Source organism: Oncorhynchus tshawytscha, linkage group LG07 (assembly GCF_018296145.1).
Source record: "Oncorhynchus tshawytscha isolate Ot180627B linkage group LG07, Otsh_v2.0, whole genome shotgun sequence".
Taxonomy (NCBI): domain Eukaryota; kingdom Metazoa; phylum Chordata; class Actinopteri; order Salmoniformes; family Salmonidae; genus Oncorhynchus; species Oncorhynchus tshawytscha.
Genome location: NC_056435.1, coordinates 19,768,714 through 19,795,169, shown reverse-complemented (window position 1 = coordinate 19,795,169; position 26,456 = coordinate 19,768,714). Strand labels below are relative to the sequence as shown.

Sequence of the window (26,456 nt, the reverse complement as noted above, 5' to 3'; positions counted from 1 at the left end):
ATGGAGTAAGGGAGGGAAGGAGTTGTGATGGAAGGGAGATAGTGGTGGAGAAGAGGTAGAGGAGAGGTAAGAGAGGGGTGCTGCTTAGCCATCATTCACTCGGCAGCATTCTGACAGGTCCCAGCTCCGGATCTCAGGAGCTGGGGGCCACTCAGTAACTCGGCAACCTGTCAGACAGCCTGTCAGCTGCCGGTGATTAATGGTGAGAGCGGCAAACAACTGGGTCCTGGCAGGGGGATATCGGCCAAGGAGTGCCCCAGGAAATGTGAAATTACTCCACAGTCTGTCAATGGGGGCCTACGCTCTGTGGGCCAAAGTTTATCCTGTTGGCCTTCATCTGCATCCCATCTATAGTTCAGTTAAGTGGGGGAATGGCTGCCAACCTCCATGTAGCTCCATTGGACATTTGTTGTCAGCGCTCAACGAGGGAATTCGGTGGGCGAGTGATCGGAGCATTGTATTTCAAAAGCCAGGCTGACCTTTTTAGGAGAACTTGAACCGACAACGCTTTGGATCGTAGAAAAGCGATGGAGTAAGGAATGAGAGGTACGTTAAATATAGTGTGCCGCTACGGGGAATAGTCTAGTCGGAAATATGGGTCGGCAGGTAACCTAGAGGTTAGAGTGATGGTCCAGTAACCGAAAGGTTGCTGGATCAAATCCCAGAGCTGACAAGGTAAAAATCTGTTTTTCTTCCCCTGAGCAATGCAGTTAACCCACTGTTCCCCGGGTGCCGAAGATGTGGATGTCAATTAAGGCAGCCCCCAGCACCTCTCTGATTCAGAGTTGTGTTAAATGCAGAAGACACATTTCAGTTGAAGGCATTCAGTTGTACAACTGACTAGGTATCTCCCTTTCCCCTAAATGGGACACATGCAAAAAGTTTGAGCTTTTTGATGTCAATGCCTTTCTTTTCTGCCTATTGCCCTAGTGTAAACATTCCCAGGACACAAACTAGTTAAATGTTTTACATTTAGCAGATGCTCTTATCCAGAGCGACTTTCAGTAGTAAATGCAAAAAATGTCTTACTGGTCCCCCATGGGAAACAAACCCATAAACCTGGTTTTGCAAGAGCCATGTCTACCAACTGAGCTACACAGGACCTAGCAAGATGGAGGATGTTTTTAAGGACTGCATTTCACAAGTGGCTAGTTTGCATCAGCTACTTTCACATGGCATTATGCTAACTGACGGTTTCATTTGTATTTGTATTTATTATGTTGCGACACCAGTGAATTTGTGAATTTGACAACTAATAAACATTACCTACCTAGCGGGTGGCCATCTACAGACAGGACTTTGCTATTTAGCTAGCTAGCTATTGAGCTTGCTAGCAAACTCAGATATACTTAAAAATGTGTTGCTGTGCAATGCATATGAAGCCGGTGAGAGCTCTCCCATTTCTGTTCTAGCTGTTATGATTACCTAGTAGGTCAGTGCTGACCACAAATGCTTATTTGCTTGCTAGTAAAATAAACTTCCTGTTCCTACAGATGGTTAACTAGCTAGCTTCCTGTTGTTTATCTTATTCAATGCTCACTAAATACATTTGCATTGAAGTTAGCTAGTCACAGCAGTACCCACTGGGCAAAAACTGGTTCAGTAAATGTTGTTTCCACGTCATTTCAACCCCAAAAATATATGTGACGATGTTGAATCAACATGAAAAAAGTGATTGGATTTGCAAAAAGTCATCAACGTAAGGGAATTTAGTATTTTTTCCCAAAAAACGTTTAACCCAAAGCAAATGAAAGGGTGACATTCTATTTTGATTTCACATAAAATTCACATTAGTTGACAACTTAACCAATTGTAAATCAAAACTAGACGTTGAACTGACCCAGTGGGTAGCTATCTATTTGTATAGCTAGCTAGCTAGCTAGCTAGCTAGCAAAGCCAATAGATATCTTATCTATGTCAATGGTTATAGCGAATTTGCACATAGACATGGTTATAGTAGTCTTGCTATGGGGATTACAAGCATCTTTAGATGAGACAGAATAAAGGCTTTTGTGAAGAGTAGTTTTAACACTAGTAGTATTTAAAACTAACCAGTGACAGGGTTGTCCACCATTTACAGTTTTGTATAATTTTACGAACACCTTGCAAAAACACCTATGCAAAACCCTAGCACCCCCCTCCATCTAGCCTTTTCCATTCTAGGTATGTAAATCCTGACTCAAACTAAGAGACTCCTGCAGCACTATACACAGAGTCTCTCTCTCTCTCTCAACACTAGCAACTTACTCACCCCAAGTGACGTTACAGACAGAGAAAACTAGCTATTCAATATGTTCATACTACTACCAGCTTACCTTTGCTACACTCCCACCCATTGGTTATTGTCATATCTAACCACAGCAGAGACCACTGGAGGTGCCATGGTGATTCCCCCCCACTTGCCCTTCAGCACGTATATCTTGGCCCTTAGCACAGCCTGTAAATTCTAATCTCCTCCCTCTCTTTCTTTCTCCATTATCTTCTGCTGTAGGAGCAGAGAAGATGAAGAGGCAGCATTCGATATGGTACTGTGACAGCTCATTTACATCCCTGGTGATATGGATGACGACAGACAGCGAAAGTGCTCAAAGAGACACAAGTCAGCCGGCCCCCACTCACACATGAGTTGTGCCACAAATGCACTCAACTGAATGGTTCTACAATGTCCCAAAGGATAAGACAGGGTAAGAGAGAGAGAGAGATGGCTTTTGTCTAGAAATTACTTTATTTATTTATGGTACTGACTGCCCAAACACACCTGGATCCACAGGTTTAACTGAATCCATCTTTGATTCCTGGAGGGCTGCGTGTCTGCTGGTTTTGGTTATTTCCTTTCAATTTGTGTCCAATTAAGATGTAGACAACCAGGTGAGAGGAGTTCCTAACTAAATAATGACTACTTAAAGCATTGTCAAAATTGGGGGGCAGGAAAGAAACTTGCCAGTGAGCATGGGTAGTACAGTATCTAGCTAAAGTAGAATACATTTGTGATTGACATTGGTTTTTGTCACCTCTGTAAAGGTAAGGAAAATGTTTAGCCTGTAGTAGAGTTCATTTATAACAAAAACATATGTTTGATTAGCTAGTAGATTATTAATGGCTTGTGAGCAAGTTAAAGCTAGTATTAGCTGGTTAGCTAACTGGATGTCTAAATTACTGTAAGCTGAAAAATGCTAGGTAGCTAGCTAGCATAAGTTGCTAGCTACCAGACAGTAACGTTTTACAAGTTGCAGTCGTGTAATTTGTCCCTCCTTTTAGTATAGATGGGTTGTTATAACATTTATAAAATGTATTTGATGATTTATGTGCCATAATTACAATGAGGACATTGTGTTCCTCGCCTCATTCCAGGGCGACTGCCAGTTGTTCTCCCCTGCTGCTAAGTGCTGATAAGCCTTACGTTTCTCCAAGGTCGGGATATCAGAGATTATATGGTGGATGTCACTCTCCTGCGACAGGTGCAAACCCTCCTTTTTTCCTAACAATCCTTGAAGGTTAATGTCATCAATCCAATGTATGAGAGTGCAAAGATCAGAAGGGGCAGGGAATAAAGTGGCAGTATAACATTTGCCATAGTCTCTTCCATTCTCGTCCTTGGATGTATGAGAGGTAGAAAGGTGCCCCGTGCTTCATGGGAGCACAGCACCGGACAATTGAGTTAATCCACTCTGAAAAAGTCTTAGTCACATCTGCTTTGTTTTGAGTGTCCCGAGCCAAAAGTGAAATTGCATTTTTGCCACTTAGCAGCCTCTCCATGTCACTTCTCATTGTGTACATGCACTCTCTCCCTCCATCCCTCTCCCCCATTCCCCCTAGCCTCCCTCCACCTCTCCCCCTTTGCCTGTCTGAGCTACATGTAAATGCGTCGGTCTCAAGGGGTGGATGTTTGAGTGGGATGCGGAAGGGTGGAGGAGAGAGAGCAGAGAGAGAGGCCTTAGTCTCCCATCGCTCTCGCTCATTCACTAAAGATGAAAGTGACGGCTCCCAGCTACTGTGGTAGTTATTTCTGTGGGGATCTGGACAGTGCATGGGCCTGTGGAGTAGTAGGAGGTGGTAGTCAAAGAGAGTGTGCAGGTATTTGGGAGTTACCTGAATCCGAGAGTATAGTTCCATTAATCAGCCCCCATATTTTTTCTTGCCTTATAGTTTGGGAATTAACTCTGCTGTCTGATTCCACAGCAAGTTACTAAGCAGTCATGTAATGGAGGCTGTTCGAAACCCATTACTGTGACTGGGAAATACGTCTGAGACCTGAAGACTTGAGTTAGAACCTTGAGCTAATGCCTAGGCTTTTGTTCAGCAGGCTAATAGTCTTGTAGCGCACAGGCCGTTGACATACTGAATGAATATGTTCAGAGTCAACTTATCTGATGAAAAAGGAATACATAAATACATATACGAAAGCCATGAGTGATAAATATGTCATCCCAGTAGTCCTGTGTTATTTGACCCACCCAGCGGTCAGTATGTACCTGCAGTGGGCCACGATGGGGCCGGCATCGGGAGGGTTGAGGAACTTGACCTGGCGGACGAAGCCTAGGAGGCCGGTGGCGTAGCAGGGCACACCGTGGTCAGGCCAGCTAGTGAAGTGGAATTGACGGATCTCCCGAATCTCATGGTGGCCCTTCTGAAAGAAAACAATATGGAGGCTCAAATAGAGACATACACAGTGGACTTCCTGAAAACATTGGTCCTATTTGGCTCAGTCGATTCCTATGAAAAATGTATGTATGCATGACCGTATGTCGCTTTGGATAGCGTCTGCTAAATGGCATATATTATTTTATAAACTGTGGGCTGACAACAAAATGGAGGCTCAAATATAGGCATTAAACCAAATTGTATTCATCACATGCTTTGTAAACAACACTTGTGGACTAAGAGTGAAATGCTTCCCAACATCGTAGCCTTCCACAAGCTTCCCACAATAAGTTGGGTGAATTTTGGCCCATTCCTCCTGACAGAGCTGGTGTAACCGAGTCAGTTTTTTAGGCATCCTTGCTCACACATGCTTTTTCAGTTCTGCCCAAAAATTGTCTACAGGATTGAGGTCAGGGCTTCGTGATGGCCACTCCAATACCTTGACTTTGTTGTCCTTAAGCCATTTTTCCACAACTTTGGAAGTATGCTTGGGGTCATTGTCCATTTGGAAGACCCATTTGCTTTAACTTCCTGTCTTGAGATGTTGCTTCAATATACCCACATCATTTTCCTGCCTCATGATGCCATCTATTTTGTGAAGTGTACCAGTCCCCGGTGCAGCAAAGCACACCCACAACATGATGCTGCCATCTCCGTGCTTCACGGTTGCGAAGGTGTTCTAAGGCTTGCAAGCCTCCCCCTTTTTCCTCCAAACATAACGGTGCTGATTATGGCCAAACAGCTCTATTTTTGTTTCATCAGACCAAAGTATGATATTTGTCCCCATGTGCAGTTGCAATCCGTAGTCTGGCTTTTTTATAGAAGTTTTGGAGCAGTGGCTTCTTCCTTGCTAAGCGGCCATTCAGGTTATGTCGATATAGGACTCATTTTACTGTGGATATAGATACTTTTGCACCTGCTTCCTCCAGCACCTTCACAAGGTCCTTTGCTGTTGTTCTGGGATTGATTTGCACTTTTCGCACCAAAGTAAGTTCATCTTTAGGAGAAAGAACGCGTCTCCTTCCTGAGCGTTATGACGGCTACGTGGTCCCATGGTGTTTATACTTACGTACTATTGTATGTACAAATGAATATGGTACCTTCAGGCGTTTTGAAATTGCTCCCAAGTATGAACCAGACTTGGAGGTCTACAATTATTTTCTGAGGTCTTGGCTGATTTCTTTTGATTTTCCCATGATGTCAAGCAAAGAGGCACTGAGTTTGAAGGTTGGCCTTGAAATACATCCACAGATACTTCTCCAATTGACTCACATTATGACAATTAGCCTATCAGAAGCTTCTAAAACCATGACATCATTTTCTGGAATTTTCCACGCTGTTTAAAGGCAAAATCAACTTAGTGCATGTAAACTTCTGACCGACTGGAATTGTGATACAGATAATTATAAATGAAATAATCTGTCTCTAAACAATTGTTGGAAAAATGACTTCTGTTATGCCCAAAGTAGATAGTTTGTTAACAAGACATTTGTGGTATGGTTGAAGAATGAGTTTTAATGACTCCAACCTAAGTGTGTGTAAACTTCCGACTTCAGTTGTTTGTTCAGATTGGCCAAATGGCGTGGGAGAGCTTTGTCTGCCTCTCCATGTGTGGAGTAAAGGTGATGTAGAGCTTTTCACCTCTAGTTGCACAGGTGACCGAAATGATAGAAATTAGGTAAGATGGATTTCAGTTTTCCTGTATTGAAATCACTGGCCACTAGGAGTGCCACCTTTAGATGAGTATTTTCTTGTTTGCTTATGGCTCTATACACCTCATTCAGTGTGGTCTTAGTGCCAGCGTAGGTTGGGGTGGTAAACAGCTACGTAAAATATGAGTATGATATGATGAAAATATGATAACTCTCTTGGTAAATAGCATGGTCCACAGCTTATCATGAGGTATTCTTACAGGTGAGCAGAACCTCGAGACTTCCTTAAAATTAGAGATAGCAACAAAGAGACCCACACCACTCCCCTTGAGCTTGCCCGATGCTGCTGTTACTTTCCTGCTGACTTATAAGAAAAACAGCTATAATATTATCCATGTCCTTGTTCAGCCAAGTTTCCGAGAAAAACAGGATATTACAGTTCTTCAGGTCCCGTTGATAGGATAGTCTCGAATGGAGCTGTTCCAGTTTGTTCTCCAATGATTCACCAATTTAATACAATATACAGGTGGATTATTTACTCATCTGTACTTTCATCAGTGTACCCGCAAGTGGCCTCTATATTGTTGTCTCTTTCTCTACCGATTGTCAGGGATTAGGGCCTGGTCTGGGGTGAGCAGTATGTTCTGTGCCGAAATCTTTATCCAAATTGAGGTTAGTGGTTGCTGTTCTGATGTCCAGAAGCTATTTTCGGTCATAGGAAACAATGTTGGAAACATTATGTCCAAAATAAGTTAAGATCTGCACAAAAAAACACAAAATAACAGAATTGGTCAGTAGCCCGTAAAACAGCTGTTATACATTCCAGCGCCATGTAGGTTTACAGTGAACATCCTCGAAACTGTAGGGCAAACGGGCTCCCATTCCGGCTCAACAACTGAATAAAAATAGCTACTGATTGGTTTCTTTAAAAAAAGTACATTATGACAACTTTTGTGTATGGGTAACTACTGAGGGAACAAAACAAAGGGGATTTGATAGCTGGGAGACCTTTGATTTCCTTTCCTCTTATGTTCAAATTACATTACGAAATCAATATGAGTAGATAACGAGTAAAGATCTAAGATGTGACACAACAAAGCCACAATGTGTAGTAAATCAAAGATTGTGAGGAAGGTAGGTAGGCCTAGATCGTGCTTGCCATGGCAACATGAACTCAGCAGAGTAGAAGGTTCTCACTCTGCTAGGCACGTGGCATGATACCAAAATGTAGGGTTACTTGTATAAACTCGGTAAAATGATAATATGAGTGAGATATTTCACTTCATGGGGATTTGCTCTAGTGGATTTTCTAACTGAAGTACCAATCACAGCTACTCTTGGAGACAGACAGGTTGAGCGGCGAATGAGGTGAGCCCCTCTCCTCTTCATAACACACCACTCATCCAACCTCCTGTCATTTTTATGCATGCCTCTCTTCCTTGAGCTCTTGGGAGCAGGGAAAAGCAGGGAGAGATCTCACTCATATTATCATAGATCATAATTTTGACCATGTCGTGTAGAACTATGTGGACACCCCTTCAAATGAGTGGATTCAGCTATTTCAGCCACACCCGTTGCCGACAGATGTATAAAATTGAGCACACAGCCATGCCATCTCCATAGACAAGCATTGGCAGTAGAATGGCCCATACTAAAGAGCACAGTGACTTTCAACGTGGCAACATCATAGAATGCCACCTTCCAACAAGTCAAGATCAAATTTCTGCCCTACTAGAGCTGCTCCGGTCAACTGTAAGTGCTGTTATTGGGAAGTGGAAAGATCTAGGAACAACAACGGCTCAGCCGCGAAGGGGTAGGCCACACAAGCTCACAGAACGGTATCGCCAAGCGAGTTCAAATCGTCTGTCCTGGGTTGCAACACTCCGTACATCCAAACTGCCTCTGGAAGCAATGTCAGCACAATAACTGTTTGTCGGGAGCATCATGAAATGGGTTTCCATGGCCGAGCAGCCACACACAAGCCTAAGATCACCATGTGCAATGCCAAGCATCAGCTGGAGTGGTGGTAAAGCTCGCCTCCATTGGAGCAGTAGAAATGTATTCTATAATCACGCTTCACCATCTGGCAGTCCGATGGACAAATCTGGGTTTGGCGGTTGCCAGTAGAACACTATCTGCCTGAATGCATAGTGCCAAGTACAACATTTGGTGGAGGAGGAATAATGGTCTGGGGATGTTTTTCATGGTTCGGACTCGGCCCCTTAGTTCTATTGAAGGGAAATCTTAACGCTACAGCATACATTGACATTCAAGACGATTCCGTGCTTCCAACTTTGTGGCAACAGTTTGGGGAAGGACCTTTCCTGTTTCAGCATGACAATGCCCCTGTGCACAAAGCGAGGTCTTGACTGAACTTGACTGGCCTGCACAGAGACTGCGAGATGAGTGGTGATATTTTTGGGACTAGTTTGGCTTCAGAGAACAGGTCTGCATTATGAGGGAAGTGTACATCCCCGTACAGTGAGATATCGAACCTATTTCTTTGAAATACACAACATGATCAAAAGTATGTGGACACCTCTTAATCGAACATCTCATTTCGAAATCATGTGCATTATTATGGAGTTTGTCCTCCCTTTGCTTCTATAACAGCCTCCACTCTTCTAGTAAGCCTTTCCACTAGCTATTGGAACATTGCTGTGGGGACTTGCTTCCATTCAGCAACAAGAGCATAACATGCTGACCAAACCAGACGTGTGCGCCATTGTGCATGCCTACGTCCGCGTGCACCTTTTTACCTGAAATGCACAAGGTCCACTACTCCGACAATTAATCCACAGATAAAACGGTAAACCAAATTTAGTTTCTCATCATCTCCCCTTCCTTCGGGCTTCTTTTTATTCTTTGGACTTTATATAACGGTTGGCAACCAACTTTACTGTGCATTACTACAACCGACTGGAGTGAGGACCTCAGTTACTCTTTCAATCACCCACGTGGGTATATGCTCCTAAAAACCAATGAGGAGATGGCACGTAGGTATATGCTCCTATAAACCAATGATGAGATGGGAGAGGTCGGACTTGCAGCGCGTTGAACATTACAAATAGAACCAATTTCAATTTAAGCGCCTGGCCACGCAGACACTCGTTGACGCGCACGAGCAGTGTGGGTGCAATGATCGAATAACATGTATGTGTACATTTATTTCACATGCGACGCGAGCGGTGTGGTCAGTATGTAAGTGAGGATGTGCACTGATGTTGGGTGATTAGGCATGGCTCGCAGTCAGTGTTCCAATTCATCCCAAAGGTGTTCGAATGGGGTCAGGGCTCTATGCGGAAAGGTGAAGTTCTTCCACACCGATCTCGACAAACCATTTCTGTTTGGACCTCGCTTTGTGCATGGGGGCATTATCAAGCTGAAACCGGAAAGGGCCTCCCACAAACTGTTGACACAAAGTTGAAGTCACAGAATCGTTTAGAATGCTGTAGCGTTAAGATTAGTTTAGGCTACAAGGCTACTCCAGTTGTCATAGAAACGACGGGTATGTGTGCAGTGTTGTAGGCAAATTGGTGGTGGCGCTTGTGCTTCCTATCACTTAAAAGTTATGTACAAGCTAAAGTGACAACAATGCCTGCCATGGATGCTTCCCAGTTGCTTTGAATGTTCAAAATCATAGGGTAAGAACACCTTTAAAGCCTCAAAGGTCCAGCTATGGTCCAGCTTTCAGAAAGAGTCCTTTAACAACAGGTCATTTTTGGCTAGCCACAGCAGTCAATTAGCTAGCTAGGTAGATGTTTAGCTTTCTAGCACATTCACATTTGTTTGTAAACAATTAACAAGCTATTAGTTAGCTACCACATGTTCTTGTCAAACTGTCGACAGAGTAGCTAGCAAGCAACAAGATATGCTGAATAACAGTATTCATCAGATTTGACCATTCATAAACAAGTCACATGGCCAGGAACCAGATTTGAAGGTGGTTTGAAATGTGGTTTGAAATAACTGATTCCATGTGATTTTTGGCTGTTCAGACTGCAGGAAATAAACAGATTAGAATCAGACAGGCAAAGAAATAGGATTTGAGTCACTTCAAACTTCCAATGTGAACAAGGCTTTAGAAAATCTGCTAGAGTGAATTCACATAAAGTAAGATATCGAAACGTTATATTTGAAATAGAACCCACCAATAAGGATATCAGCCAAGGCAGCAGCACATAATGGGTGTGGATGTGCAGAAACTGGAAAGTGGCCATTTAGAGTATAGTATAACACTGGGCTACAGTAGTAATAATGATCACAGGCTTCACACCTCCACTCCTGTTTAACTCCCATTTAACTGTACTGTATATAAGAATATGTATATATGAATAGTGTGTAAATAGTATTTTTGTTATCTCTTAGTGTCTTTCCTATATATAACTCTTATTAATTGTAATTTTTTATTTGAAATGTTAAGTTGTTCTAGTCTTTTACTGTTCTGTACTTTGTCATGTATTTCTATGTTTTTTATGGACCCCAGGAAGAGTTGCTGCTACATGTACAGTAGCTAATGAGGCTCCTAATATACTAATGTGCTTAATATCTAATGCTAAGTGCTTAATTGCCATTTGGGTTGGTTAACTGTTTAATCCCTTCATGCCAGCGTTGATATGCCGGCAAAGCCCACATAATACTTCAACACTGCAGTTAAAATATCTCGCCTGTTTGGAGTATATGGACACTTGGGTCGACAGGTGCAGTATTGAATGTGGTAACGGTGTAAATCGGGGGTAAACTATGTCTACGTTTGCCAATCCAGTGGGCTCTGTTTTATTTTATTTTCAACAGATTGAAGTATTTGTGTGTGTACAGGCTTTAGAATCTATCTGTGTGGTGCAGTAAAATAATCCCTTTCGATTCGTCATTAATAATGCTTTTCATAATTTCAGAGCTCATTATTTGACACAATTAAAATTATTTAATACGTTATATTTGAAAGCATTCGAAGCGTGAACCCATCACTGTGCACTGCTTTTTAAGGCCCGGGAATTAAGGTTGTGGTGTGATAGTGGAGTTATGTAATGACAAAGTCCTGTTTCCCGTTCAAATGGAGAGTGTGAGAAGGTTAAAAGGAACTTTTGCTTTCTTGTAAAACTCATGGATTAATTGCATGCAAAATTCGTTGACTACAAGCTGTTGTGTTGTCTGCTTAAGAGGCTTTTACAGAGCCACAAAAGATGAATTTCAAGACTATCAAAGCTAGTTTCTCTGATGTTTGCCTTTAAAAGAGAGCTAACAGAACAATGGTGTCGAATTCTGAATCCTGCATACCAATTATATTGTGCTTCTTTCAATGCAAATCCTTACTGATTACTAGTGTTCAATTACACTCTCATTTCCCAGTTGAACAACATAGCTTCACCTTGCAGTCAACCACAAATGTAAATCCGTTTGGTTGGAATGAATGAAAACAAAACAAGAGAGCATGGTTATTGACTTAGTCGGTTTACCTTCTGGACTGTGAAGGTGCGAATGACGTACTCGGCCAGTGGCTCTGTCTCGATCAGTGTCACCTTGATATCTCCGTACACATCAGTCTCATCAGGCCAGTACCTCACGCACTTCACCTGGGAAGAGAAACATACATGGTCAAATCCTTGTCTCTTAAAGAGGCTGTTTGGGACTTTTGCTTCTGGAGTGCAAAAGTCAGACAAAAGTGCTCCTGAAATGGACAGAACAAATATTACACAGGACCAATCATTTCATTCTATTTCTGTGGTTGATAGTATATTCATAATATACAAAGATGCCTAATTGAATGGCATTAAAAACAAAACAAGTAATTTGTTGTTGATTTATTGTGAACAGGACATTTGTTGTGAACTATGTGTTGTTGTGAACAGTAATGGTATGAGGTGTAGGGAAGGGGAATATGAGCTATGATTGACACACCCTAACCTATTAAACAAGTGGATTTTCACCAAGTGTTTTTCGAGCAGTGGGGAAAGAAACAGCACGGAAATCCATTCAGTATAAGAACGTTGATGGTTCTGCAATAACGTCACAAGTTCTTAGCCACTTGGCAGTGTCCCCAGAGTAGTACTCCTCTAACACCTTTCAAATCCGCTTTGATGAACTCACCCTGCCCACTTCCACCAGGTTCGTAACCATGACGATACTGCCAGAATTCTCTTGCCAGATCATCCTCCAGAAATCTCTCACCGTCTCCTGCATGGGGCCTGGAAGCAGTGGTGTAAAGTACTTAAGTAGTACTTTAAAGTATTTTTACTTAAGTCCTTTTTGGGGTATCTGTACTTTACTATTTATATTTTTGACAACTTTTACTTTTACTTCACTCCTAATGAAAATAATGTACACTGCTCAAAAAAATAAAGGGAACACTAAAATAACACATCCTAGATCTGAATGAATGAAATATTCTTATTAAATACTTTTTTCTTTACATAGTTGAATGTGCTGACAAAAAAATCACACAAAAATTATCAACTTGATCCAACTTTGATGTAATGTCCTTAAAACAAGTCAAAATGAGGCTCAGTAGTGTGTGTGGCCTCCACGTGCCTACAACGCCTGGGCATGCTCCTGATGAGTCTGTGGTGCAACGTGGCGTTGGTGGATGGAGCAAGACATGATGTCCCAGATGAGCTCAATTGGATTTAGGTCGGGGGAACGGGCGGGCCAGTCCATAGCATCAATGCCTTCCTCTTGCAGGAACTGCTGACACACTCCAGCCACATGGGGTCTAGCATTGTCTTGCATTAGGAGGAACCCAGGGCCAACCGCACCAGCATATGGTCTCACAGGGGGTCTGAGGATCTCATCTCGGTACCTAATGGCAGTCAGGCTAGCTCTGGCGAGCACATGGAGGGCTGTGCAGCCCCCCAAAGAAATGCCACACCACACCATGACTGACCCACCGCCAAACCAGTCATGCTGGAGGATATTGCAGGCAGCAGAACATTCTCCACAGTGTCTCTAGACTCTGTCACGTCTGTCACATGTGATCAGTGTGAACCTGCTTTCATCTGTGAAGAGCACAGGGCGCCAGTGGCAAATTTGCCAATCTTGGTGTTCTCTGGCAAATGCCAAACGTCCTGCACGGTGTTGGGCTGTAAGCGCAACCCCCACCTGTGGACGTCGAGCCCTCATACCACCCTCATGGAGTCTGTTTCTGACCGTTTGAGCAGACACATGCACATTTGTGGCCTGCTGGAGGTCATTTTGCAGGGCTCTGGCAGTGCTCCTCCTGCTCCTCCTTGCACAAAGGTGGAGGAAGCGGTCCTGCTGCTGGTTTGTTGCCCTCCTACGGCCTCCTCCACGTCTCCTGATGTACTGGCCTGTCTCCTGGTAGCGCCTCTGGACACTGCGCTGACAGACACAGCAAACCTTCTTGCCACAGCTCACATTGATGTGCCATCCTGGATGAGCTGCACTACCTGAGCCACTTGTGTGGGTTGTAGGCTCCGTCTCATGCTACCACTAGAGTGAAAGCACCGCCAGCATTCAAAAGTGACCAAAACATCAGCCAGGAAGCATAGGAACTGAGAAGTGGTCTGTGGTCACCACCTGCAGAACCACTCCTTTATTGGGGGTGTCTTGCTAATTGCCTACAATTTCCACCTGTTCCATTTGCACAATAACATGTGAAATGTATTGTCAATCAGTTGCTTCCTAAGTGGACAGTTTGATTTCACAGAAGTGTGATTGACTTGGAGTTACATTGCGTTGTTTAACTTCTTGGTTATAGGGGGCGCTCTTTTAATTTATGGATAAAAAAACGTGCCCGTTTTAAGCGCAATATTTTGTCACGAAAAGATGCTCGACTATGCATATAATTGACAGCTTTGGAAAGAAAACACGGACGTTTCCAAAAACTGCAAAGATATGATCTGTGAGTGCCACAGAACTCATGCTACAGGCGAAACCAAGATGAAACTTCAAACAGGAAATGAGCAGAATTTTTGAGGCTCTGTTTTCCATTGTCTCCTTATATGGCTGTGAATGCGCCAGGACTGAGCCTGCCCTTTCTGTCGTTTCTCCAAGGTGTCTGCAGCATTGTGACGTATTTGTAGGCATATCATTGGAAGATTGGCCATAAGAGACTACGTTTACCAGGGGTCCGCCCGGTGTCCTTTGTCTAAATTGGTGCGTAATCTACAAGCTGCACGCAGTCATCCAGTGTTTGAGAGGAGAGAGGAGGCTTCCACGAACGATATATCATGAAGAGATATGTGAAAAACACCTTGAGGATAGATTCTAAACAACGTTTACCATGTTTCAGTCAATATTATGGAGTTAATTTGGAAAAAAGTTCGGCGTTTTGATGACTGAATTTTCGTTTTTTTTGGTAGCCAAACGTGACGCACCAAACGGAGCGATTTCTCCTACACAAATAATCTTTCAGGAAAAACTGAGCATTTGCTATCTAACTGAGAGTCTCCTCATTGAAAACATCCGAAGTTCTTCAAAGGTAAATGATTTATTTGAATGCTTTTCTGGTTTTTGTGAAAATGTTGCCTGCTGATGCTAACGCTAAATGCTACACTAGCTATGCTAGCTGTTACACAAATGCTTGTTTTGCTATGGTTGAGAAGCATATTTTGAAAATCTGAGATGACAGTGTTGTTAACAAAAGGCTAAGCTTGAGAGCTAGCATATTAATTTCATTTCATTTGCGATTTTCATGAATAGTTAACGTTGTGTTATGCTAATGAGCTGCAGGGATAATTACACTCCTGGATACAGGTTTTTTTCGTAGCTAAACGTGATGAACAAAACAGAGCGATTTGTCCTAAACAAATAATATTTTTGGAAAAACTGAGCATTTGCTATCTAACTGAGTCTCCTCATTGAAAACATCCGAAGTTCTTCAAAGGTAAATTATTTATTTGAATGCTTTTCTGGTTTTTGTGAAAATGTTGCCTGCTGATGCTAACGCTAAATGCTACGCTAGCTACGCTAGCTGTTACACAAATGCTTGTTTTGCTATGGTTGAGAAGCATATTTTGAAAATCTGAGATGACAGTGTTGTTAACAAAAGGCTAAGCTTGAGAGCTAGCATATTAATTTCATTTGCGATTTTCATGAATAGTTAACGTTGCGTTATGGTAATGAGCTTGAGGCTGTATTCACGATCCCGGATCCGGGATGGCTAGAATCAAGAGGTTAACTGTTCCCTTTATTTTTTTGAGCAGTGTACTTTTTACTCCATACATTTTCCCAGACACCCAAAAGTACTCATTACATGTTGAATGCCTAGCAGGACAGGAAAATGATCCAATTCATGCACTTATCAAGAGAACACGTGGTCATCCCAACTTCCTCTGATCTGGCAGACTCACTAAGCACAAATGCATCTTTTGTAAATAAGTGTTGGTGTGTGCCCCTGGCTATCCGTAAATAAAATAATACAAAATAAAATGGTGCCGCCTGCTTTGCTTAATATAAGGAATTTAAAATGATTTATATTTTTACTTTTGAAGTATATTTACAACAAATACTTTGACTTTTACTCAAGCAGTGGGTGTCTTTCACTTTTACTTGAGTCATTTCCTATTAAGGTATCTACACTTTTACTCAAGTATGACAATTGGGTACTTTTGTCACCACTGCCTGGAAGGAGAAAAGAAAGCAAGGATATTATCAAGAAGTATTGGACAGAGATGATCATAACAGGAACCAGGAAGTACACATAGGAGCCAAGTGTTTGAATTGTGTCATTGTGGCTGCATTCAAAATGGTACCCTATGCCTGAGAATGGCACCTTCTATCCCCATAAAGTGCACTACCATTGACTAGAGCTTTCCATTGGCTTCACAATGCAGTTATACTTTCTGAAGAATCTTGACATCACCGTCTCATCCTACATTATCTGATCCCAGGAGAAGAGCAACTTATCCACTGCACAACCATGCCCACGATCCATTTAAGATAAGCCCCGATTAGTTATGGAACTAAAGGAATGGTGTCTTAAATTTGTTATTGGCTTTAACTGTGTTTTTCTTTTTGTAGGGCAACCAAGTAATTACCTCCCCTACGTCTGGGAACACTTTTCCAGCTGTCTACTGTCTTTACAGACCTCCCCTCCATCCAATGTAATTACCTTGTGTGGCGATGTAATGTCTTGGTCTATGATACCCCTGTGAGAAAGAGAAGAGAAAAAAGAAAACCCTAAGGTGTACTGTAACAGCGCAAGGTCCTTTTCAAATAAGATCAAATCCGAGCCTCTTCATTTTCCTATCCGCCAAAATAATAGCCAATTCTGTCATATTGTTCCATCGAGACAAATTGCCTAGTTCAAATGAATATATCAATTTCATATCATTAATATGACATTGTCATTTAACCATATCAAGTGGGAACGTGCGTTAAAAAAAACACATTTTCATATTCATTCATACTATTGCAACCACTGTTAGATAAATTAACAATCAACACACTCGAGGCTCCTAGGGCTAGAGCCAGGCATAACAGTCAATTTTACCAGCCGATCCTGGCACAATCGACCGTCATTGTTTTATTAGAGGAAATGGGGCTTGATGACATGTTATAGATACAGCTGTAATGCCGACTTATACTGATGCCGTTTCTCGAAGTGCAGGGCATTCATAGCCCCCTAAGCATAATAGAGACAATCATATGGACATTGTCATTATCGTCATTGCAGGATGCTTTCATCCAAAGAACAGCAAATACATGCTCAGAAGCGTTGTGTTTGCAGCAGATAATATGTCAACTAAGGCACTGCATCTCAGTGCTAGAGGCGTCACTACAGACCATGGTTCAATTCCAGACTGCATCACAACCGCCTGCGGTTGAGAGTCCCATAGGGTGGCGCACAATTGGCCCAGCGTCGTCCGGGTTAGGTTTTAGCTGTCATTGTAAATAAGGATTTGTTCTTAACTGAATGGCCTACTTAAATAAAGGCTAAATAAAAAATTAAATAGAGGCACATAGCAGCATGATCTACTACAGTACCCATTATGCTCTGTGCAATGTTTGATTGTATCTTAGTAAAGATCTGGAGTGAAAATAAGTCATTATGATAAAAAGTAGCAGTCCATTCCCTTCACGTCTCCGCTGCCTCATACTTACGTCTATGTAGTTGGCATTCATGTAGTCCGAGTGGGGGTCTCCATCTAGCAGTTGCAATCTGACACGAGTGTGGTCATCTGTGGGGTCAAATATTCACAAAGAGCAAGCCTAAAGTTACATTTACCCATTTAAGGTTCACACAACAACACCTGAACACCATGTCTGAGGACTACGCCTGTGCTCCAAATGGCACCCTATACCTTACTTCCTTACATAGCCCTGGTCAAAAGTAGTGCACTAAATAGTGAAAAGGATGCCATTTAGTACACAGGTGCTGCTACCGCAGATTAAATGCAAAACACACCCTTGGGAGAGAGACTGATTTGTAGTATTCTAATGGCAAAATACCCATTTGTAGGCACCGTATAAGCATCAGTCACTCTGTGTAGTATATTAAACCCATGGTACCGATTACAGAGACATGTTTCTTCCTCTTTGTCAGCGAAACGATTTCCATCTCGAAAATGCCAAAAGCGCCACTAGGTCTTTACACAGAGAACATGACTAATCTCACTGCATGATTGAATTAGTTACTTCAACCGCAAAATCTACCTATCTCTCCACAAACACATGACCCATTACTGTAACTTTGACATGTTAAATCTTCAGTGAGAGTCCACAGGGCTTCCTCTTGGCAATGAAGTGAGTGATGGTGATGGCAGTGGTGGCGGGGTCTGTTAGAGGAGGAGGAAAGGACCTGATGATGATGATGGGAGGATGGGTAACACACTGCTTTTGTCTCACTTTGATCTGTGTGAAGTGCAAATGTGCTGGCACCGCAGTATGTCTCATGACTGATTTGGTTGAAAGTCCCAGCAGCCAGCCAGCCAGCAAGGCATATATTGACGAGGATAGATTCATATCTGCACTTATCATAGATATAGGCCCATAATCCGGGGTTATTTTCTTTCTGATCTCTCTTTACTGGGCAACGATGGTTAAAAACCAACATTCTGTTGGTCGGCCGAGCGACTCTCCTCTTTCCCTTTCTACCTCTCTTCTCACATAAGCCAGGAGACCATCTGCATGCACCCTGCCACAGATGCATGGCATGCAGAGAGACAGAGGTAACTAAACAAGACTGTCAGCTGTCACAACAAAAGCCTGCCTAAGGGGGGCCTCTCCTCAATCCGTGCCCAGAGTGGTGCGTATAATTGGGCAAGGACTGGATGCTCCGGTGTGGATGCTGGCTGGGGATGGACAGGGTAACACTTTATTTGGATAGTCCATCTGTAGTAAGGTTGAATCCCGGAAACGGGTTACCGAGATTTACCCCCTAAACACACTCACTTTTCCAGGGATAAATAACTGTGAGAAACCGGTAAATTATGATACATTATTTATATCAACAGTATGACATGAAATACAATACAGTGCCACTGACACGGCCTGCAACGGAAACATGCGGTCTCTCCTTCACTGCAGCCGAAGTGAGTAAGACATTTAAACGTGTTAACCCTCGCAAGGCTGCAGGCCCAGACGGCATCCCCAGCCGCGCCCTCAGAGCATGCGCAGACCAGCTGGCCGGTGTGTTTACGGACATATTCAATCAATCCCTATACCAGTCTGCTGTTCCCACATGCTTCAAGAGGGCCACCATTGTTCCTGTTCCCAAGAAAGCTAAGGTAACTGAGCTAAACGACTACCGCCCCGTAGCACTCACATCCGTCATCATGAAGTGCTTTGAGAGACTAGTCAAGGACCATATCACCTCCACCCTACCTGACACCCTTGACCCACTCCAATTTGCTTACCGCCCAAATAGGTCCACAGACGATGCAATCTCAACCACACTGCACACTGCCCTAACCCATCTGGACAAGAGGAATACCTATGTGAGAATGCTGTTCATCGACTACAGCTCGGCATTCAACACCATAGTACCCTCCAAGCTCGTCATCAAGCTCGAGACCCTGGGTCTCGACCCCGCCCTGTGCAACTGGGTACTGGACTTCCTGACGGGCCGCCCCCAGGTGGTGAGGGTAGGCAACAACATCTCCTCCCCGCTGATCCTCAACACTGGGGCCCCACAAGGGTGCGTTCTGAGCCCTCTCCTGTACTCCCTGTTCACCCACGACTGCATGGCCATGCACGCCTCCAACTCAATCATCAAGTTTGCGGACGACACAACAGTGGTAGGCTTGATTACCAACAACGACGAGACGGCCTACAGGGAGGAGGTGAGGGCCCTCGGAGTGTGGTGTCAGGAAAATAACCTCACACTCAACGTCAACAAAACTAAGGAGATGATTGTGGACTTCAGGAAACAGCAGAGGGAACACCCCCCCATCCACATCGATGGAACAGTAGTGGAGAAGGTAGCAAGTTTTAAGTTCCTCGGCATACACATCACAGACAAACTGAATTGGTCCACTCACACAGACAGCATCGTGAGGAAGGCGCAGCAGCGCCTCTTCAACCTCAGGAGGCTGAAGAGATTCGGCTTGTCACCAAAAGCACTCACAAACTTCTACAGATGCACAATCGAGAGCATCCTGGCGGGCTGTATCACCGCCTGGTATGGCAACTGCACCGCCCTCAACCGTAAGGCTCTCCAGAGGGTAGTGAGGTCTGCACAACGCATCACCGGGGGCAAACTACCTGCCCTCCAGGACACCTACACCACCCGATGCTACAGGAAGGCCATAAAGATCATCAAGGACATCAACCACCCGAGCCACTGCCTGTTCACCCCGCTGTCATCCAGAAGGCGAGGTCAGTACAGGTGCATCAAAGCTGGGACCGAGAGACTGAAAAACAGCTTCTATCTCAAGGCCATCAGACTGTTAAACAGCCACCACTAACATTGAGTGGCTACTGCCAACACACTGTCAATGACACTGACTCTACTCCAGCCACTTTAATCATGGGAATTGATGGGAAATGATGTAAATATATCACTAGCCACTTTAAACAATGCTACCTTATATAATGTTACTTACCCTACATTGTTCATCTCATATGCATACGTTGATACTGTACTCTATATCATCGACTGCATCCTTATGTAATACATGGATCACTAGCCACTTTAACTATGCCACTTGGTTTACATACTTATCTCATATGTATATACTGTACTCGATATCATCTACTGTATCTTGCCTATGCTGCTCTCTACCATCACTCATTCATATATCCTTATGTACATATTCTTTATCCCCTTACACTGTGTATAAGACAGTAGTTTTTTTTGTAATTGTTAGTTAGATTACTTGCTCGTTATTACTGCATTGTCGGAACTAGAAGCACAAGCATTTCGCTACACTCGCATTAACATCTGCTAACCATGTGTATGTGACAAATAAAATTTGATTTGATTTGATTTGATTTGAAATGGAACTGTTAAATTATATGTGATAACGAAATCTGGCTTCTCTATGGCCTTCTCTCTGCTATCTGTATGATCAATCATCAACGCTCAGGGTAGGGAGCGCAGTTCACAACGCATCGCATAATAGTAACTTTTTTTCTTGTGACTGGTAGGCCTACATTTTCATCAGCATAATCTATTCTACAGTAATATAAGGACTGCATGCACATGTAATTTACGCATCTCCATCTGGCTTTCAGGGGTCACCTTATTTGTTAATTATTGCAGCAGCAGAGTTTTAAAGGAGCCAATCACTTGAATATCATTGCTTTAAATTAGTTAATACGCAAGCACTCTCTCGCAATCTTTTGCTCTCCATTAATTGCATTCAAATTGCATCCAAAATATATAATTCTGTTAAAAATAGATTTTTTTTATATGTTGGCAAATTTATTGAACATTAAATACAGAGATATCTAAATTACATAAGTATGCACACCCCTGAGTCAATACATTTACCTTCATCTTCAATTACATCTGTGAGTCCTTCTGGGTAAGCCTCTAAGAGCTTTGCACACGTGGATTGTACATTACTTGTCCATTATTCTTTAAAGAATTCTTCAAGCCTTGTCAAATTGGTTGTTGATCATTGCTAGACAACCATTTTCAAGTCTTGCCATAGATTTTCAAGCAGATTAAGTCAAAATTGTAACTCGGCCAATCAGGAACATTCAGTGTCTTCTAACGCCAGTGTAGATCTGGCCTTGTGTTTTAGGTTAATTAATCTCCCAGTGTCTGATGGAAAGCAGACTAAACAAGGTTTTCCTCTAGGATTTTGCCTGTGCTAAGCTCCAATCTGTTTATTTTTTATTTTGAAAAACACCTCAATCCTTAACGATTACACGCATACCCATAACATATTGCAGCCAAAACTATGATTGAAAATATGGAGCGTTACACAGTAATGTGATATATTGGATTTGCCACAAACATAACACTTTGTATTCAGGACAAAAAGTGAATTGCTTTGCCACATTTTTTTGCACTATTACTTTAGTGCCTTGTTGCAAACAGGATGCATGTTTTAGAATATGTTTTATTCTGTACAAGCTTACTTCTTTTCACTCAGTCAATTAAGTTAGTATTGTAGAGTAACTACAATGTTGTTGATGCATCCTCAGTTCACTCCTAACACAGCCAATAACTAACTATTTTAACGTCGCCATTGGTCTCATGCTGAAATCCCTGAGCGGTTTCCTTCCTCTCCTGCAAGAACGCCTGTATCTTTGTAGTGACTGGGTGTATTGATACACCATACACAGTGTAATTAAGACCTTCACCATGCTCAAAGGCATATTCAATGTCTGCTTTTCTTTTTTTACCAATCTACCAATAGGAGCCCTTCTTTGCGAGGCGTTGGAAAACCTCCCTGGTCTTTGTAGTTGAATCTGTGTTTGAAATGCACTGCTCGACTGAGGGACCTTATAGATAATTGTATATGTGGGGTTCAGATATGAGGTAGTCATTTAAAAATCATGTTGAACTCTATTATTGCACACAGAGTGTGTCGATCCAAGTAATTATGTGACTTGTTAAGATATTTTTTTACTGCTGAATTTATTTAGGCTTGCCATAACAAAGGGGTTAAATACTTATTGACTCAAGACTCGTTTCATTTTCATTCTTCATTTATTTGTAAAAATTATAATAATTCCACTTTAAAATTATGGGGTATTGTGTGTAGGCCAGAGACAAAACATCTCAATTGAATCCATTAGAAATTCAGGCTATAACACATTAAAATGTGGAAAAAGTCTAGGGGTGTGAATACTTTCTGAAGGCACTGTATATTTAGCTAATGAATGATGGGTTATGCATAAGCTTTAAACTTATAGCCTCTGTCTCTTGCACAATATACACCTGCACTCCGTTGGCCTCGCCTTAAAAAACACTCCTTAGCACTTGGACTCCCAGGTGCTTATAATAATAGATTTTTCGAAGAGAGATGCAAGCTCTTGTTTTCTGAATGTTAAATACAGCACCCAATTGAACTCACTGGGAGTTTCAATAAAGAGAGAATGCGCGATGGCGGCAGGCTATAGCAGTTTTTTTAATCAGACTATCGCCCATAACCACGCAATCTTCGTGAAGAGACGTGAAAGCCGTCGACATCTTATTCTACTACTATATCATTCAAGCATGCCATTACAATGATGAAGATCAAGGACAACTACACTTATTTAATTTAACTGTAAAAAGCAAGGAAGGAATTAAGCAACAATAGAAAGAGAAAGAGATTGGCTAACATTAGGGGAAATTTTGAAAGGTTGCCTATACAGTGGGGAGAACAAGTATTTGATACACTGCCGATTGTGCAGGTTTTCCTACTTACGAAGCATGTAGAGGTCTGTCATTTTTATCATAGGTACACTTCAACTGTGAGAGACAGAATCTAAAACAAAAATCCAGAAAATCACATTGTATGATTTTTAAGTAATTCATTTGCATTTTATTGCATGACATAAGTATTTGATACATCAGAAAAGCAGAACCTAATATTTGGTACAGAAACCTTTGTTTGCAATTATAGAGATCATACGTTTCCTGTTGTTCTTGACCAGGTTTGCACACACTGCAGCAGGGATTTTAACCCACTCCTCCATACAGACCTTCTCCAGTTCCTCCAGGTTTCGGGGCTGTCGCTGGGCAATACGGACTTTCAGCTCCCTCCAAAGATGTTCTATTGGGGTCAGGTCTGGAGACTGGCTAGGCCACTCCAGGACCTTGAGATGCTTCTTACGGAGCCACTCCTTAGTTGCCCTGGCTGTGTGTTTCGGGTCGTTGTCATGCTGGAAGACCCAGCTACGACCCATCTTCAATGCTCTTACTGAGGGAAGGAGGTAGTTGGCCAAGATCTCACGATATATGGCCCCATCCATCCTCCCTTCAATACGGTGCAGTCGTTCTGTCCCCTTTGCAGAAAAGCATCCCCAAAGAATAAAGTTTCCACCTCCATGGTTCACGGTTGGGATGGTATTCTTGGGGTTGCACTCATCCTTCTTCTTCCTCCAAACATGGCGAGTGGAGTTTAGACCAAAATTCTCTATTTTTGTCTCATCAGACCATATGACCTTCTCCCATTCCTCCTCTGGATCATCCAGATGGTCATTGGCAAACCTCATACGGACCTGGACATGCGCTGGCTTGAGCAGGGGGACCTTGCGTGTGCTGCAGGATTTTAATCCATGACGGCGTAGTGTGTTACTAATGGTTTTCTTTGAGACTGTGGTCCCAGCTCTCTTCGGGTCATTGACCAGGTCCTGCCATGTTGTTCTGGGCTGATCCCTCACCTTCCTCGTGATCATTGATGCCCCACGAGGTGAGATCTTGCATGGAGCCCCAGACCGAGGGTGATTGACCGTCATCTTGAACTTCTTCTATTTTCTAATGATTGCGCCAACAGTTGTTGCCTTCTCACCAAGCTGCTTGCCTATTGTCCTGTAGCCCATCCCAGCCTTGTGCAGGTCTACAATTGTGTCCCTGATGTCCTTACACAACTCTCTGGTCTTGGCCATTGTGGAGAGGTTGGAGTCTGTTTGATTGAGTGTGTGGACAGGTCTTTTATACAGGTAACGAGTTCAAACAGGTGCAGTTAATACAGGTAATGAGTGGAGAACAGGAGGAATTCTTAAAGAAAATCTAACAGGTCGTGAGAGCCAGAATTCTTACGGGTGTCATGCAATAAAATGCAAATTAATTACTTAAAAATCATACAATGTGATTTTCTGGATTTTTGTTTTAGATTCTGTCTCTCACAGTTGAAGTGTACCTATGATAAAAATTACAGACCTCTACATGCTTTGTAATTAGGAAAAACTGCCGATTTTGCAAGTTATCAAATACTTGTTATCCCCACTGTATATGCATCAGCCTACTAATTATAAAACATTTAAATTTCAAAATTAGAATCACATTTACTAGCCTATAACTGTAACTTTGTAGGACACATTTCCTGGACTAGTATCCCATGTTCTCTCGCCACTTCCTGGTTTGAATGACGTTCGCAATTCCAGTCATTATAATACAGTATAATATAATAAAGTACAGCAATACAGTCACACTCAAAAATGTTAGCCTACTGGAGCTTTTAATTTATTTACCCAAGAGAGCATAGCTACACCTATGGGCTTTTCTGTTTTTCTGTCATGTGTCATATGCGGTAGCATATACATTATATTATATATGCTGTATTGGATAATGGCACAATCATTGGGCTTTAATGTATCGCTCATCAGGCTCAGGTGGCATCTGGTTTGAATTGTCATGCCGATAGAACACTCATATGCCTTGAGCACCATACGCCTCAAGCATACTCCCAATAAAACCCATTCCTCATACAGAGAGGTCCTGAACTCATTACTGATTCATGCTACTGACTCCTCGACTGAACTATTGATTCTCTTTTGCTGCTCTGTCATCTTTTTTACTGTTTCTTGTAAAAGTTTGGTGCAAGGGATTGTTTACTTTGGACTTTTCAAGACTGGAATTCTGGGGAGCAGTTTGGTCTTGAGTAGAAGGCATTTCTGATTTTGTAAACTAAATTTGTATTGTCTTTGTCTAGCTCTATTCAAATCCAAATTCTGCTTTATATGCTTTAGAATGACACTTCCAGTTTTGGTGGGAAATACTGGGTTACCTTGGAGAAAAGTGATTTATTCTCAGGATGGAACATTTGCAAAATACCGGGAAAATATTCAATCCTAATCTGTTGATGATCTACAGACTATTTACAGACTATAAATAGAATGTAAACTAACTATCCCTAACCCTAAAATGAACCCTTACCCTAACCCTAACTCTAACCTTAACCCTTACCCTTATTCTAAACCTAACCATAACCGCAGCAAGCAGTTGCTTATCAACATATAGTTTGTTGATAGTTTGACCATCTGTAAGAGCATCTTACCTATGGTAAAATATTCATCATCTTCTCCATCAGGATTACTGAGCAGGATTACTGGGTCTTTCATTCCAGCCCTGATGCACCCAAGCCAGGATCCTGGATGACGGCTGGCAGGGGGTTGTGTGAAGGAGGCAGGACGTTCTTGGCGCCACACAGTACCCCGCTCACACAAGGTTTCCCTGTACAAGCCTCCAGGCTATAACAATCATATGACTTGAGCACCATACGCCTCAAGCACACTCCCAATAAAGCCCATTCCTCATACAGAGGGGTCCTGAACTCATTACTGATTTATGCTACAGAGTCCTTGGCTGAACTATTGATTCTCTTTTGCTGCTCTGTCGTCTTTTTTTACTGTTTCTTGGAAAAGTTTGTTGCAGGGGCTTGTTTACTTTGGACTTTTCAAGAACTGGAATTCTGGGGAGCAGCTTGGTCCATATGAACTTGAGTGGAAGGCATATCTGATTTTGTATACTAAATTTCTATCGTCTTTGTCTGCTGTCGATAAAATTCTGTCTCTGAGACCTACAGAATATCATAATCACCATTTCACATTCTAAATCAGGCAAAAGTTAACATTGTGCAATTCTACACATTTTGCCATGGGGCATAGAGAAATGTTGCCTTTTTAAGGCATGTTTGCTGCAATTCTACACATTTTGCAATGGGGCCGGGAAGAAAATGTGCAGTTTTACAGCTAATTTCCTGAAAATCTTCTTATTTTGCCATAGAGTAGAGAGAAATGTTTGCAGTTTTTAACATGAAATCTGAGTGAGAGTGAGTGAGAGTCCCCCTGTTAATGGGGGACCCCCATGATAAAGCCTAC

General features: G+C 42.4%; 1 protein-coding gene across 1 annotated transcript in view; it reads right to left on the bottom strand.

Moving 5' to 3' along the window:
• The window catches only part of LOC112254117 (receptor-type tyrosine-protein phosphatase T), a 491,368-nt gene that overhangs the window by 33,009 nt on the left and 431,903 nt on the right, over positions 1–26,456 (bottom strand). The window contains exons 21-25 of the mRNA XM_024426355.2: positions 17,355–17,431; positions 16,363–16,399; positions 12,381–12,478; positions 11,750–11,866; positions 4,473–4,627 (exon numbers count right to left, since the gene is read on the bottom strand). Of these exons, the coding sequence (XP_024282123.1) occupies positions 4,473–4,627; positions 11,750–11,866; positions 12,381–12,478; positions 16,363–16,399; positions 17,355–17,431 (484 nt within the window). The remainder of the gene's footprint in view (positions 1–4,472; positions 4,628–11,749; positions 11,867–12,380; positions 12,479–16,362; positions 16,400–17,354; positions 17,432–26,456) is intronic.